The 17,944-nt window shown below is 34.2% G+C and overlaps 1 protein-coding gene across 5 annotated transcripts in view; it reads right to left on the minus strand.

Moving 5' to 3' along the window:
* Window positions 1-3,007: 3,007 nt before the first annotated feature.
* The window catches only part of THEMIS (thymocyte selection associated), a 160,346-nt gene continuing 145,409 nt past the window's right edge, over window positions 3,008-17,944 (minus strand). For 4 of the 5 annotated variants that reach the window (XM_016157124.2, XM_036221578.1, XM_036221583.1 and 1 more), the window contains 2 exons: window positions 15,956-16,109; window positions 3,008-4,841 (listed from right to left, as the gene is read on the minus strand). In XM_016157124.2, the coding sequence (XP_016012610.1) occupies window positions 4,807-4,841; window positions 15,956-16,109 (189 nt within the window). In that variant the 3' untranslated portion in view covers window positions 3,008-4,806. The remainder of the gene's footprint in view (window positions 4,842-15,955; window positions 16,110-17,944) is intronic. The other variant, XM_036221581.1, reaches the window with a different exon arrangement.

Below are 17,944 nucleotides of genomic sequence, written 5' to 3' on the forward strand. Positions count from 1 at the left end.
GTAAATCACATATACAAGACACAGTAGGCTTACCTAGCACCAAGTTTACTTAGATTTAATAAAGGATAAAAAACAGATAGCAAGTACAGTGCAGAACAATAAAATCCTGGGGTCTTCAGACACCCAGGTATATTGTCTCGTGTACCCAATCATTGCACTGTTTTCAAGAAATGACAAGAAGATGTTGCACGTGAGTCACATCAGCATAGGAAGCTACAGAGACTAGGGCCTTTCCACTTAGGTACCTTGCTAATCACCTAAAAGAGTGTATATCTAGCTTTCATTCTTTAGTACGGCTTCAATACATTAATGATAGAATATATAATTACAGCAATCATTCACAGAGCACTTAGATTTATCATTTCATAAATAATGGAACTCCTCTTGAGGTAGGTTAAATATAGGTAGAATCTCCTGGGCCAAGTCTGTCTCACAGTGGGTTCATTGTTTCCCCAGACTTTATCAGTGCTCGTTTCCTCATTTCTTAACTTATAATCAAAATGGACATATACAGTGTCTCCTGGAACCATAGAAATGGTTTCTTGGTTCATGGAGAAAGAGCTATTAGAGTAGAAATGGCTGAGTTAAATCCTTCCAAACTACCTTTACTTATTTTTGACCAATGTAGCAAACATAAAAAAAGTCATATCCCAGGCATATCAGCAGATCAATGCCACACTCGTAGATTTTTTTTATTATAATATTTTAGCTAGAATTAATTATTAGAAAGAAAAATAAAGTAATATGAGGGAGGGAAATAGGAAGAACCAGGTTGGGTTGAGGTTACAGTATGAGGCAGTGTGGTCAGGGTGGGAAGTGAGGGAGGCACCTATGTGAATATCCGAGCAAAAAGCATTTTTGAGTGGGGAGAAAGCAAGTGTTCTGCTTTGTTTGATGAACAAAGGGGAGGTGGCATGACTTGAGAACAGGAAGTGAGAAGAGGCCAGAGAAATAATAGGAATAGATTACGTAGGGCTTTGTAGATCATTTCAAGAATTTTGACTTTTACTCTAATGAGGCAGAAAGCAACTGCGTTGTTAAATAATACAATAAGATTTAATGAGATCATTCTTGCTACTACAATAAGAATAGATTGATTGGTAGCAAGAGCAGGAAGAGGGAGAACAGTTATGGGTGAATACAGTTATCTAAGAAGCTTGGGTCACAGTAGTAGAAGTGGAAGCAGTAAGAAATGGTAAAACGGTGGAAATATTTTGATGATAAAACAAAATAAATACTTTAATTCTATTAGATTCAATTTTTAATATTCCAGCCTATTAAGATATGTTTGGATCCTAATTCTGACTCTCCCTTCTAAGGAGTTTTACATATCTTCTTTCTTTTAGAAGTAACTTGTATCTTAAGCCTTTGGATAAGCACCTAGAAGTCTTGTTAATACTGACTTTGATTTTAAAACAGACTTTTTAAGTATATCTATCTATCTATCTATCTATCTATCTATCTATCTATCTATCATCTATCTATCTATCTATAGATAGATATAGTCCTGGTTATAAGAGTGGAACACATCTTAAAGGAGAACATTTTCCTTTCTCCACTTCTCACTCTCTTCCTAACTCCTCCCCTTGACTGCTTGACTGATTCAGTTAGGAAGAAGGCAGTGTCAGTAACTGGTAATCTTGGCAGCTATTTGTGCAGCCTGATCGTGCTGTGAAACACAGTCACTGTGTTCAGCACTGAGGTCCCGGGTTAGGGAGCTGGAGAGAGTGAACATGGTTCCTCTCTTGGCTTCTTTAACACAGGCACCATCCTCCTTGGTAGTGAAGAATTGATTCCAATTCTAATTAAAGAATATTTTAACTTAGTTGTTATAGAAAGATAGTTGTTCCAGAGTTAAACATGACAGAGAACACACACACATACAAATAAAAATTAGAAAATTTTATTTTCAACTTCGAAAAATCTTTCATAGATGAGCATAACATTTATTACACTTTTCAATATCAACAGAGCTGGAAGCACAGTACATACAAGGATTTGTATTAAATTAGAAATGTTACATATGATTTCCACTAGAAAGCCCTTGATTTACGACCAAACTGTGTGATGCATTCTCTTAATTTTCTAATTAAAGAATTATACTTACTGAAAATACAAATTTAATTGGCCTCATATATCAAAATAGCAAATTTGCCTGTAAGTTCTAAGTCCAAAACACCAGTTTGCCAAGGATGCTGGTTGAGAAAGGATTCTCTAGAGACATAAACTTTGAAATGTTCTTGTTCTTAGAGGCAAAAATTAAGCAAATAATAACAGTGAAACCATCCAAGAAAATTTAAGAAATTGTAGATAACGAACAATATTACCACATCAAATTTCTAAACAGTCTTTAGGTATTGAAAATCAGGATTCCTTTCCTCTTAAAAAGAAAAAAAAAAAAGATCAGGGGAAGGAAGTTGAATTATAATACAGCATCACTTAACAATGAGGATACATTCTGAGAAATGCATTGTTAGGAACGTTTATCACTATGTGAATATCATAGAGTATACTTATACCAATCTAGATGGTATAGCCTACTATACACCTAGGCTCTCTGATATAGCATATTGCTCCTAGGCTACATTCCTGTACAGAATGTTAACGTAATGAATATTATAGGCAATTGCAATACAATGGTAACTATTTGTGTATTTAAACATCCTAAACATGGAAAAGTACAGTAAAAAATGGTAGAAAAGATGGAAAATGGTACACCTGTATAGGGCACTTATCATGAATAAAGTTTATAGGACTAAAAGTTGCTCTAGGTGAGTTAGTAAGTGAGCGGAGAGTGAAGGTAGAAGCCTAAGGCATTACTGTACACTACCGTAAACTTTATAAATACTGTATGCTTAGGCTACACTGAATTTATTAAAAATATTTTTCTTTCTTCAATAACGAATTAGCTAGCTTACTGTAACATTTTTATTTTATAAACTTTAAAAATTTTTTAAAGTATTTGACTTGTAATAACAGCTTAAAACACAAACACATATATCTCTACAAATTTTTTTCTTTATATTCTTATTCTATAAGTTTTTTAATTAATTTTTTGCTTTTTAAACTTTTTGATTAAAAACTAAGGCACAAACACACATATAAACCTAGACCTACACAAGGTTATAATCATTAATATCACTGTCTTCCACCTCCACATCTTGCCCCACTGTAGGTTCTTCAGGGGCAGTAACAGGAACGGAGCTGTCATTTACAATAGCAATGCCTTCTTCTGGAATATCTCCTGAAGGACCTGCCCAAGGCTCTTCTTAAGCAGGTGTCACTCTTTTCAGAAATATGTCCATAATGATTTGTTTGGTTCCTTTCTTGTTTTCATCATAAATTTACTTGTAAATAGTTAATGCACCATGAGCATTCCTCTCTGTTAATGAATATCTTCTGGTGTTTGAGTCCAGGAAATTAGTTAGGGATTATTCTTGTTCCTCTCCTGCATTTTCCTTTCTTTTGTCTCTTCTTCAGCCGTGTGCTTCTATTCTAGGTCCAACATCTCATTAGTCAATTGCTAAGAAACCACCTCTAGGAACTCTTCAATGTCACCCTCATTCACACTCATGTTAAAGTGGTTTGTCATCCCAAACACAGCCTTATTAATTGTTGCAACATTTGTGCTACAATGTTTTTGATGGCTGCAATATCACTAGGTAATAGGAATTTTTGGTTCCATTATAATCTTAAGGACCACCATTGTACATGAGGTTCATCTTCGTCTGAAACATTGTTAAGTAGCATACAAGTATATGTATAATTGTATTAAAATTTTTTAACTGTAATTTTTTCTGTTGAAAAGTTGTCTCATAATTAGTTATCAGAAACTCTTTGATACTAAACCAATGAATAATTTCTATACACAAAGTAAAATAATTATGAGATAGGAAATTAGCTAACAGTGTTTGTAGAGTGTAACCCAGGAACAAAACCAAAGCTTTTCATTAAATTCCTGTATAACTTTAATGAGAAAACTCTGTATCTTCATTTTGTTAGAGGCAAAAGAATATCATCGTTGTATACTTAATACATAATGATACATAAATAAAATGATTTTCCTACAATCCTAATAAACATTCATCTAAAGGGTTATCTGACATACAGTACATAAAATAATAAGGGATATTATAAGATGTTTGGTGATATTGTAGTCATGAACTCTGCTTGTTAGGGATGAAAGGAGCAAGTTACAGTAAAATTCCCATGACTCACAATGGTTTTGGCTGTTAAGCCTCAAACACACTTATTTACAGTGTATTTCTAAAATAAACTGAAAATGTGAAGTAAAATTTGTTTCTACAACTCCAAAGGAATCAGATAAGAAACCTGGTTGTTTTAAATCACTCTCTGATATAATTTTTTCAAAGTTATTTTTAACAAGAATGATGATAACACCAGAAAAATGGCAAAAAAATTTTTGAAAAAATAAAATATCTGATGAGCTATCTTCCTATTTTGTATTGGCTTTACTCAAAAACTAAAATATAAAGTTATTCTACAATTGCTTAATTGTTGGTAGTGGAAATAAGAACCATGAAAATTGGAATATTAAATATCTATGTTCTAAGTAACAGTGAAACAATACATAAAGATTTTGGCACAATAGACTATGTAAATTCGGTATAAGTTTCTCTTTAAATTTTATCTGTTAAAACTCTTAAGGTTGGTTTCTCTATTGCAGGTGCCAGTCAGGTTTCTTCTGGAGGTTGCTGGGAAAATAGTTGTTCTTCAGTTAGAAGGTTAGGCTTACTTTTCCATTCCAACATTTATCTTCACTACCCAGATGGATTTATTCACATCTCATTGTTTTTGATGTTTTTCATTTTTGAAGATTTCTATAAGTAAAAATAAATAAAGAAGTAAGAGGGGTCCATCGGAAATATGCATTGGGAACAGCCAGGAAGGAAAGAATTCACTTTCAAGTATTGTTCATAGGACACTCACATACATATATGCTTTTTGAGAAATAATTAGGGTCAAAATAAAAAGAGTCAAAACAAAAAAGCATGAAATATAAACTCTTTAGAAACAAGGTAAATATTTCAATGAGCTAGGAAATAATACCTTAAATTTTTCCAACGTATTTTTTAGTTTACGAAGTGTTTCTCTTTGCATTTTTAGTTTATCCTCATAAAAACTCTATTATATAGGTAATATAAGGTAAAAGAAAACTAAATTCACAGTGGAGTTAAGAGACTTGTCCAGCAATCACATAGCTGGTAAGAGACTGAAGCTGATTACACTCTAAGAAAAATGTCTGATCGCAGACCTCACACTTTGGCTGTGGCACAAGGTCTACAGAATAGAGTCCAACCCTAGCAGAGTTCTGAAGACTGCAGAGGAGAAAAAGGTTACCTTATAAGTGTTAAACTGAAGAAGAGGCAACAGATTTCAAGCAAAAGCTGTATGATCTAAAGCTTCTGATTAACATGGGCATGGACTTGATTTTAACACAATAACATATCAAAATTCAAGTAAAGAAAACTACATTACAAAGAGAAATTCTGTGTTCAGGCAAGACACTGCATTCCTTTCCAGTATGGCTTTGTGGAGTATGGGGGAAACAAGTGGTTAAAACAAACAAACAAACAAATAAACAAAAAAAACTAATAACATGTACCTCCACTATAATAGTCAAGAAGTATAGAAAACCGGTCATCTCTTTAGTTTTCCCATGCCTCTTTTCTGCTAGTGATCTGTTAAGTGCTAGCCACATAGATATTCAGACAAATACTCTTAGGTTCTTGCCTGAGTACTCAATAACCTATGGCTTACTCCTTCCCCTCTTCCTCTCTTCCCTCTCTCCTTTCCTTCCTCCTACCTTTGTCCTTCATATCTCCCTTCCCTTCTTTCTTCCTTCCTCTCTCCTTCCTTCCCTCATACTTCTTTCCTTTGTTTCTTTCTTCTTTCTCTCCTTTTCTCTTTCTTTCTCCCTTCTTTTATTTCGTTCCTTTCCTCCTGTCTCATCTATTCTTTCCTTCCTTCCTTCCTTCCTTCCTTCCTTCCTTCCTTCCTTCCTTCCTTCCTTCCTTCCTTCCTTCTTTCCTTCCTTCTTTCCTTCTTTCCTTCCTTCCTTCCCTCTTTTTCTGCTAAATACTAAATACTATTACCTTAAGGAAGTTATCTAACCTTTACATGCCTCATTTCCTTATCTTTAAAAAAAGGAGGGGTTAAATAGTGCCTATTTTATATGATGCCCATGTGCCTATTATGACAAAGATTAAATGTGTTAATAAATGTAGAGTTTTAGATTTTAAAGTGAGGAGTTTTATTCTCTCACCAACTGTTAGCTATTTTTATTATATGTGTGAAATAGAAAGACAAAATATACAGTTTTGTGACCTCTGAGGAGCTCACAGACTAATCAGGAAAGTTTCAAGAAATGGCATGTCAAAGCAGATGGAAGTGGAAATTCTCTACACATCATGTTAATTCCCTTAACAGCCTGAATTTATTTTCTCCTGTCGACATCATTCCTCAGTGCTAACTTGGGCTAGAGGCTGGGGGCTGGGGGCAAGGTGGGGATAGGCAGTGGCCTGATGAGAAAAATAGCCTAGATGCCATGCTTTCTTTGATTTTATCTCTCTCCTCATCATCTATTATCCACAACTGATGTTATTAGATTTTTTGGTCTTCCTCACATCACAAACATCAATAAAACTATACACTATAGTATATACATTATAGATGAAAGAACACGAGGCTTTTAGGCAGTATGTCCAGATTTAATTCCCACTTCTATCACCTACTATCTTTTGTGAATTTATCTGTAAAAGGGATAACAACAGTGTTTCTCCCTCACAGTGTTGCTTTTCTTGGGGGAAAACGGGGGCGAGGCAAGTGAAATAGATATACTGTAGTATAGAGAAATAAAATCTGAAGCCCTAGATCTGATTCCTTATTCTATGACTTACTGGCTGTGTGTCTTGATGAATCTCTGAATTCCATTTGCTTATCAATGACTGAGTTTTGTTAGTAATAACTGAATCATAGAGTTGAGGAAATATCAAATGAAATAATGGACCTGCAAGTGCCTTGTAAAATGTAAAGAGCTACAGAAATATTACTTGCTATTACCATCTCATAGTCACATAAAACTATTATATGCTCACGGTTTGAAAGTTCAATCTGTCATTTTGACAGTTATTAGTCTCACTCTCCCTTGTCAATAAACTGATTTAAGATAGTACATAGTTAAGCAGAAAAAAATGGGAGGTGAGGGAATTAGAATAATTAGATATCTCAATATAATATAATAGGATTTAAACAATCTTTGTTTTGGAGGAGACCTTATAAGTTGCCTCTCTCTGCCTGATGTAGCCCAATCTTCCACCCAGTGTTGGAATGCTCTAAATAACACCTGTGCTCTAGTGGCCAGTTCAAGTTGACGGAGCAAACTCTATATTGAATAGAAACTACGTTCTTTATTGCATTAATTTTTAGGAAATTTCGACATGTGCAGGAACTGATTTTCTGACAATTATTTAGTTTTAAAATTCAAATTGATTTAAAACCCTTAGCCCTTTTGGTATTCATCAACCATTCATTTTGAAAATGTCACAAACTTAATATGGAAGTGGCATTTTTAATACTAGATTGAATATTCACTGATTACCTTTGAATATTCACAATTACTTAAATGATCAAATTAACTGAGGGTTGTGAATTCATGTACAGTCATTTCCTTGGAGATAAGCCAAATACTTCACCCATTGAAGATTAGATATAGATGTAGTTTTGTTTTTCTCTCTAAAAAGTATCCTTTAGTAGTCAATGCAATAGTCAAAATCTGTGGCTACATGAGAATAACCTCAATTCACAAAATGAAGCTTTATATATGTAAAATTAGATGAGTAATTATTTTGAAAGAGAGAATTAAAATAAAAGAAAATTTCCATTTCTTTTTATTTCAGAGGAATCGAGTTCAAATATACCTAAAAATGCTTCCTATTTTCTTATAAAGCTGATGTTTCCTAAAGAGTTCATTTGAACCAAGGTGAGTCACACTCTACTTGCTTCCCCTTTGGGAATGGGTCTTCTCAAATTGCTCAACTTGATGGTGAACCATAAAACCTGTAGTAAGCACACTGACCTCCTTTAGGAGGCAGCTTGATTATGAAATGTGGTTTCCCGGAATCTCTCATGAACAGTTTCAACTTTATTTTCATCCAGTTACCATTTTCATATCTGTACCCATCTTCTTTCCTCAGCACATTTTGTAATGAAGTTATTGGTTGAGATTGAACTAGCTGCTTTATTTTTCCTCCTGTCTGCAGTAGTTATGTGGATATCACACCATTTTTCAGAAATGAGTCTTATATTTATACTCCTGGCAACTGTTTTTGCATACAGAAAATATTTGATAGATGTCCTGTATTATCTGTCAAGCACGGAATTGGAATCTAGGGTTCATTTCTTTACTCAAGAAATATTTATCGAGATTCTACACTGAGTCATGAAACTTTTTAGAATCTAAGGTAGAGCAGACTAATAAAAATCCTGACCCTCATGGTTCCCTCATGTAGGAAAGGTGACCCATAATCAAAATAAAGAAGCAAAGTGTATTATAGCATGTTAGATAGCATAAGGGAGGTAAGCAGTCCCAGTTAAGAAGATTATAAATTCAGATAAGGTGGTTACAGAAGGGATCTAAAAAGGCAATGGTTAATGAAAGACCTAAAGGAGACAAAACTGAAAGTCATGTAGATTTCTGGAGGAAAGATTATCACACTTAGAGAAAACCTGTGTAAGCATTAAGGATGTAGCACCCCTAGAGTTTCTGAGGAACAATTAGAGGCCAATATAGCTAGACTTGTGAGAAAAGGGGAGAAGTAGAAAGACAACCGGAGGATTTTGAGGAAAGAAGTTGCATAATCTGACTAAGGTTTTAACACATGCACTCTGGCTGTTGTGTTGAGAATGAGCAGTAAGAGTTAAGGGCAGAAGCAGATAGACTAATTAGGAAGCTGATATAAGAATCCAAATAAGAAATAATGGCTTGGAATAGCTTGATAGAAGTGACATTGTAAAAAACGGTCGTATTCTAGATAATGTTCGAAGATAAAGCTGATAGGACTTGATGCAGTAGGTGTGATAAGTGAAAAGAAGGTTGCTTACAAGTCTCATACTGCATTATTTTTTTAAATGTGATCTGGAGACCCTCTGCATCATAATCACCCAGGAAACATGTTGAAATAGTTTACTAGTTCCTACCTGACAGTTTCTGAATCAGAGTCTCTAGAGCAGAGGTTAGCAAACTTTTACTCTAAAGGGCCAGACGGTAAATATTTTAGGTTTCACATATGGTCTCTGTCAAAACTACTCAACTCTGTTGATACAGTGTGAAAGCAGCTATAGACAATATGTGAATGAATGAGTGTGGCTATGTTCCAATAAAACTTTATATAAACATTGACGTTTTAATTACATATAATTTTCATGCATCAAAAATATTTCTTTTCTAACTTTTTCCAACCATTGAAAATTCTTATCTGTGTGTTATACAAAAGCAATCAATGAAACAAATTTGACCAATGGCCAGAGTTTACCAGCTCTGCTTTAGAGAGCAAATCCCAAGAATGTGTATTTTTAACATGCTTGTTAAGTGACTTTTTATGCACAAGAACATAGAGAAACACTGAGATAAACTTTAAAAGTTATTGTCATTTGTTCCTTCTTGCTTTGTTTAGTTCATGAGTCAGAATAAAGACACATTTCTTGAAAGAAGCATGAACCAGAATTGGTTAGAAAGATTTCCACCAGTCAAGAAAGAAGTTTAGAAGAAAGGAGAAAGAAAATTTTAAATGATAAGATTAACAGTTATTCATGAGAAAAATTAAGGAATCAGGGAGAGGTTCAAAAGGTAAATTATTTAGGCATAAATAATGTTTTATCATTCATACTTTAAAAATGCATTTACCATGAAAAAAGATCAATAAATGATTTATATATGACTCTACAGAGGTCAAAGACAGAGGTCATTATATAAATTCAGTCCCTTGTTCTACCTACAGTGAAGATACTACTAATTATCTTAAGAAAAATATATCTTGCCATATGAAAAAATACAACCTATCATAAGTCACACATCTTGTACTCAGCTAATTTCTGCTTATAGCAGCCCTGGGTCTAGTCTCAGTTATGGGTTTGAACTATGACATCTCTTATTTTTTTAAATTTGTTATCTAATGCTTCAATTACTTTTTTTTTTTTAAGTTTTACACTCAAATAAAATAATGTGCGGGAAATAAGGAAAAAGTTAATAATCGTGCTAGTATTAAGTCCTTAAGTGGACTTATTAATCACAATCATGTTACTGAAATAGTAGTTATTCTGAATGCAAAATAATTGATTTTGTTTCTTCTTCTAGTATTTCTCAACCTTATCTCTCCTTTATTGTCACATGATTGCCTTCTTTGTCTCAAGATTTCACTCATCAAAGTTTTATTTTTGAGACCGAATCAATTAGAAATTGATCATTTTTATTTCAGAAAAAATAATTTTAAAAAAACCTCAAATGCAGTTTTAAATCCTGATAGACCTAAAACTATTTAGCAAAGAGATTTGGGATTTCTGAAAAAAACTTATTGATGAAAAAATAGTAAGTTCATAAGTCTTTAGCAAGCATTATGAAAATGTGAAAGAGAAAATGAAGAGTAAAGGTTAAAACAGGCTATCTCAATAAACTGTCTTAGTCTAATACTCCTTAATCCTAAGAGCTGAAGGATATATTTCTTCAATCTAATAGATTCCTTTGTAAACCAACATGTGACATGGCTAATATTATGCCACAGCAATTAATAAGCAGTAAGTGCTAAATAAAAGGCAATTGATTTAGTTCTATAGTAATGATAAGTTTTTTACTCTGTACCAGTCTCATTGCATAATTTCATGTGAGGCAAATATTTCTGGTTTCAAAGCCTACACATTTTCCTCTATACCCCACCATCTCACAGACTGATTCCCCAGTGATTAATGTTCCTGTCCAGACACAGATGAAGAGAGAATGAAGTGAAAAGAAAATAAAATGAGAAAAAAAGATGAAGAGAAGAGAAACGAAGTGAAGAGAAGAGAAGAGAAGAAAAGAAAAAAGAAAGAAGAAAAGAAACAAAATGAAAAGAAAAATATTGCTTTGTCTAGAGAACTGTTTTTCCTTTTCAATGGTACATGATTTTGCTTTTATAATTAACATTTTTCTGATGAGAATTCCTATGGGTAAAGTCTGTGGAGTCAGATTTTCCATGAAGATCAAGCACTGCAGGAAATAAATTAATCTCTAGGGAAGAAGAGAGGCAAGACAGTCAGTACTCACACAGCTGCCTAACAGGAATTGATATTTCAGAATTGTTGAAAGAATGAAATGACTGCGGGTTCTACTTTCAGCATATTCTTAAACATTTAAACATTCTGAGAAGAGGGAAATAGGTTGCTATAAAATAAAGAGCAATCTTATGACATTTTACTTCAGGCTGTCAGCAGTTCCAAATTGAGAAAGTATTCCCTGGAAATGAAAGGGAAATTCTACTAGTGTTATTATTTTGTTTGTATTATGAAAAATCTGAATTGATGTTAATTAGAAGAATAAAAGATATACCGGGGTTTTGGATTATCAATTTGAAATTATCAAATATTTTAAATAACAAGTTTTCTGATCATCGAAGTAAAAGAAATTATTGTGCTTAGAATTACACACTGCTTAGAATAAGACTGAATTGCTGAAGTGTTCCTTTATTAAAATTGAGATACAAGAATATATTTTACGATATCTAAAGTACCTACCTCTTGATACCATATATTCAGTCATTCGATCAAGATCTTTAATAAAAGAACCCTTGCTTTGTCTAATTCACAAAATAGTCCTGATAACTACTTTATGTCTTAGTCCCTATCATACAAGTAAAATCTGAAGTTTAACACTGAGATTAATTTAAAGCTCAATGTAAAGACTTCTTTATTTTCCAATTGATTCATTCTTTATTTCTAGCTTTTACCTCAACTTCAGTGAAAAGTTTTTCTGTGGAGCTTTTTTCCTCTAATCTGTTTAACTTACTACAATAACTAGGTTCCTAGGTTTGGGGAATTTTTTCTATGTGAGTCTTACTTAGAGATGAGCCACAGTTACATCACTCTACGATATCAGAACAAGCCAGAGAATCACATACTTTCAGAATTGACAAGACATAAAGATTAACTGATACACTTCCTATTTTGGTGAGGAAAGTATAAAAATGAAATAGCTTGTGAAAGGCTACACATCTAGATTGTGAAGAGCTGGAACTAGACCTTAGGTGATCTGAATTTTATTTTCTTGCCTAAGGTTCTTCTCACTACTTAATAAGTCTAATTTATGGAGGATGAGTCACAGCATGGGTTTAGTCTAAAGATGTAGGAATAATTAGAAGAATATAGTCAAAGCTTCCAAAGAAAGGAAATTCCATTAGAGACTGTTATTAGGAGAGTATAAAATTTGTTCAGTAGCGAACATTTATGTAGGGCAAAACCAAATAGGCATATGTTAAAAGATTATCCTTCCAGCAATGATTACGGTTTCTAGAGAAACACGTAAGGAGAAAAAAGAAGGAAGGAAGGAAGGAAGGAAGGAAGGAAGGAAGGAAGGAAGGAAGGAAGGAAGGAAGGAAAGAAAGAAAGATAGAAAGAAAGAAAGAAAGAAAGAAAGAAAGAAAGAAAGAAAGAAAGAAAGAAAGAAAGAAAGAAAGAGAAAAGAAACAGCCTCCTGTTTACTCAGTCAGATCACCAGAAGCAATCATTGCAATTAACGAGTGACCTACATAACAATTACATCTGCTTCACAACTAAATGATAATTCTATGATAAATGACTTTGCTTTTGGCTAAAAGAAGCCACCTTGCCCACAGCCATGCCCCTTTCTCAGGGGGATCTGTATCCCATGATTAATTGATGTAGGGGCTATAAAGTCCTGGCCTCCTCACTGCAATATAGGACAACTCTGAAGAGCCAGGCCAGCTCCAGACATCCCTGTAAGATCAGCTGAGGTCCTTATTGTGACTTCACTATCATTTAACTTTTCCCTCTGGCCAGACCTGCTTTTGTTCTTCTGCCTTATGTGCTGTTCCTGAGAGCGCTTCTTATTATACTTTCCGCACACAAATTTACCTTGATTAAACAGTGAAGCCCTGTACTGTTCCTGAGCTACTGCTGCTGAGGCAAGATGGGGAAAGGGTTCTTTAGGGAGGCTCAGGGCTTTCTTGCCTCTGCACAATTACTGTATTTCTGAGACTAAGAGGAGTCCGTGACTCAACTCCCATGTCCATAGAATTCATAGAGGCCATGAAACTTGCAAAAGGATACAGTTCTCAAAAGAAAAACAGTGCAAGCAGAAACTCAGAGACTGCAAGAGCTACATCAGGTGGTCACAGCCAGCACTGCAGAACATCTTCTCAGGAAGCACATTTTTCCTTAGCAATCAACTCATAAAGATGCTGAAGTTAATTAGAATAGCTATGATTCAATTGGAGTTTATTATGTATTATGCTAACTTTAACCTATTTTATCTAATGTAGTCTTCAAAAGACCCCATGGTGTAGCTCTCTTATTAACCCAATTTTACAAATAAAGAGATAGAGACATTAACAAATTGCTCATGGTACACAGCTAGAGAGTGGGAGAGACAAGATTTAAACCCAGCAGTCGGAGTTCAGACTCCAAAGGTCAACCATTTAATCATCCTACTTTCAGAGAAATGTTCTTTTAGTAATTGTTGAACAAAACAACCTGCAGACTTAATAACAATGTTTCTAAAATAAAACATGGCCATTGCCAAGCAACCGTAGTGAATCAAGGACCCACAGAAGATGGTAATCCATGAAATTCCGTGAAGCATTTTCATCAGTGCTTTAGTGAAGAGGAGCTGGGGCTGACAGCACTGATCCTGAGGTATAATTTACTGTACTCCTGGCTGCCATAGAGGAAACTCTCATCACACAATGTGTGTTAGGTGATCCCAGTGAACCTCCTGGTTGTTTACATCCAATTCCAAAATAAATAATTCCCTTTAGTGTAATTCCACTTTATCTAACTGAAAGAAGAACATCCGAGTGTCCTGAACCAGCAAAACTAGAGACGCTGCACCTCTGTCTTAATAAGGATTTTGTTTGTAATATGCCACGAAGACTCTAAAACTGCCACTCTCACCCGAAGATAATTTAGTAAATGATTGACTTATGTCTAATTATTAAAAAGACGGGAAAGCTCAAAAAAGGATGTATTTGCCCATCCTGAACTCCAAGGTGGCGACTGAACATTCAGAAATGGCCAGTTCATTCCAAATCTGGCAAATTTTCAGTAAAGAGCCAATGAGTCTTTTTTTTTTTTTCAAATAAGGAAACAAATACTACATTAAATGAGGTAAAAGAAGTTTGAAACTATATTTCTGCTTTACTTAACTTTTGTGTTTCTACATGTGTAACTGTCATATAACTCTAATTCATAATGAAGACAGATTCTGTAATTTGTAGTAATTACAAATGGGAAAACAAATGAAAATATTGCCCAGATGAGCATATACATAATTTCTAAATAAATGCATGTTGAAATTATCTTAACCTAAGTAAGATTTCATTTTACTCTGTTGAATAAAGTTTAAAAGTCTTGATCAGCCTGGAACCTCTACTTTAATTCCAGGACCTCCTTTTCCTCAAACCATCACTGACAGGCAGTACGTTCAAAGCAGGTGCTGGCCTGGGCTATCACATACGCTGCACTATTCAAAGGAGGCAAAGGTGGGACTGCCATGTGCTAGGCCCGATACCAAGTTTTCCTGTGATTGAAACAAAAACTTCAACCTCAGGAATTGTGTTCCCTGGTACTTTTTAGGATCCATAATCTTAAGGAAAAAAAAATAGTTTCTAATAAATTACTAATGGCATGAGATTCAACATGCTGCAGCAATTTTTACTGCAGTAGTTGTTTTTTTTTTTATAGTCAAACTTGGTTAGTATCTGAAATTTGGAGGAATTGCAATATGCATGGTTTTCAAAGCCCTTTACAGAATTTCATTTTTATCACTCAGAGAGAGTGAATGAAAAGGTAATAGGAAAAGCTATATGGGATATTTTTATAGGAGTGTCAGAAGCCAGTAGGCTAACTATGTGAAGGAACACAGATTGTACAGAGTTTCAGCAGAAACACTTTAGAGACTTTATATCTAGTATTTTGACTTTTACATGCCCTTGGAAGAAAAGAGTGTAGCTATAAAACCAGATAAGGAGGCGAAAGAAACAAACCATATGCTTAAGAATAATTACGGTTTCAATTTTCCTACAAACTGAAATGTAAAGTTTCAAAGATAAAGTGTACTAGAAATTGAGCTGCTTTGGTGTGTCTAAAATATCGCCAAGAAAGAAAATTCTCATTTCCCTTGCTAACTCATCCCAGATTTCCACAATATGAAAGTTAGTCTTAGTAGCTTAATCAAATGCTATCAACTTCTCCACAAGTCTATTTGCTTCTGTTTCACTTTCAGTAGAGATGAAAAATATCAGCTCATCTTCTCTATAAATTAAGCTATCATAATTTAAGTCTGTATTAGATTACTTATCTGACACTTCTTTAAATTGAAACATCTCAATTATGTTAACCTCTTCTCAAACCATTAATCCTTCTTGTTAATTCTAGCAAAAAATATTAAAATGTCATTGTCATGATAATACAAGCAATCTTAAAATAAAATACTGCCTCAGCCATGAAAACCATAAATGAGAAAAATCTAATAACGAAAACAATGAACAGACCTATCATTGTGAGTGTTTAATATATTGCTACACTTAAAACTATATTCCAAAGAGATTTGCAAGTCAGGCAGTCACTTCGACTGAGTTATATAGTCCAAACAAAATATGAGTAAGGATCTGTTTATTGTGCATTTGTCACATAGGCAGTTAAAACCAGTATCAATGGCAGCTTAACCAACCTGTGGTTACACCGGTACCTGATACCGCCGTTGCCCCACTCATGCTTCTCTCTTTATCCAGATCCGCCAAATCATTGTGACAACCAACTGATGCTTTTGACTCCAGGCTGGCTTGATTTGAGTGAAGTTTCTTGGATATGTCTACATGGAGGCTCTGAAATGACACAGGCCAGAGTGATAGATTTCACAAGTAAATTATCAGTCCAAAATAAATGCTTCCGAGAGATATGACAAGGATAAACATTTGTCATATGGCAAGCTATTCCTTATATCTGAAATGAAACATTCTATACGTCAAAGTAAGTTACAATTTATATTTTCATCAATAATATTTTGGTAATCTAGGTGTGAAATTTTCAAGGCTATCTAAGTGAGTGACTAGAATAAGAAGTCATCTCAGGCAGAGAAAATTATGTTCAAAGGCCATTATTGTATATTACTTTCTCCTTGGGAAGCTTATAAAATATTTTTCATTTAGAACAGTTTTATTCTTATAGTTAAATAATCCAGCATTTCATTATACAGTATATAATTATATACTGTATAATGAACAACAGATTTCATTTCTGTATTATTTGCATTCTTTATATAAAACGAATTATAACATCTGCCTAAAAAATAACCCACATTTTTATCAGTATTATGCAAATTTGACAAAGCTCCACTAGTCAATTTAAGAATAATAATTCATCTTAACAATGAATTATTAAGACATAACATCGGTGGACCCTAAAACTCATCTCACATATAAAATATCATAGTGTTTGATGTTGTACTGGTATATTGTATGCTCCGAAAGAATCATCACACAGAAGCAAAAACTAAAGACCTAAGTAGGAAATTGAACTTTCAGATTATGCTTTATACTTAAATTCAGACTAGAAGTTTTTCGGTTTGAATGTAATTTTAAAATATTCAAAGATTTATAAAGTTGAAATTAGTCAGTTTTGGCTATATCCACATAGCTATTTTGACTCACCATAGGATAGGGTAATAAATGATTTTTTTTTATGTGCCTCCTACTGATTGTGCATAGTATTAAATTCATTAATAGTCATGATTAAAAGCTTGAATTAAAGGTTTTAAAGCTTGGAAAATAACAATAAGGGTAAATTAGGGTCCAGCATAATTAAATGATCCACTCAAATTAACAAAATAAAGGGCGCTGAGCCTTGGGGATATGTCTCCTGACTCTTTGTCCAGTGCTTCTTATATCAGTCTCTTATCCATTTGTTCATGTATTTATTCAATGTGGTGGACTGGCTGCCCTGATGGCCCTCATTCTTTATTCCTTTCTAGATACATGTCTTTTCCATGTAATTTGGCAATGGCCTCTTACTGTGACTTTTGATTTCTATATGCCTTCTTCTGGACCAAAAGGAGGATTCGGCATAAGCAACACAGAGACTTGAAAGTTGCTTGCATAATGGTTTTTGCTCATTCTTGTCTTTCCACTATGCCATGAGCACCTGCCTAGACTGGTCTGCTAGATGCTGAACAGGATAGAGAGCAGATTCACATTGCCCAGTCATCTGAGATGAGAGAGCCAACAGCTAGAGGAGCTGTTGGGCAAACTCAGCCTCGATTGGCTTAAACTACCTCAGGTCAACTGAAGCCCACAGCCTCATGAACTAAATAAGTGTGTTTTCGGATTTATGCCATTAAGCTTTTCTGGTGAGTATGCAGCACTGAGTGGTGATAGATGATGGGTACACTCAACAACCATTTATCTATATTACCTCAGATACTGGCTATAGTGTGAGAATACAAATATGAATATGATATAATTTCAGATTCCAAATTGTTTAAACACAATTTTTAAAATTATTTAAGCAGAGAATTAAAATAGGGTATGGAACATCACCTAATGACAAAGAATGGGATCCTGGTGACACTTCCAGGGACAATTCGGATCAGAGTTTGAATGTTGGTATTAACGAGGACCAAACCACTACAAGTATTTACACTTGACTCATCCACAGTCCACCA

The sequence above is a fragment of the Rousettus aegyptiacus genome, unplaced genomic scaffold (genome assembly GCF_014176215.1).
Source record: "Rousettus aegyptiacus isolate mRouAeg1 unplaced genomic scaffold, mRouAeg1.p scaffold_m13_p_1, whole genome shotgun sequence".
Lineage (NCBI taxonomy): Eukaryota > Metazoa > Chordata > Mammalia > Chiroptera > Pteropodidae > Rousettus > Rousettus aegyptiacus.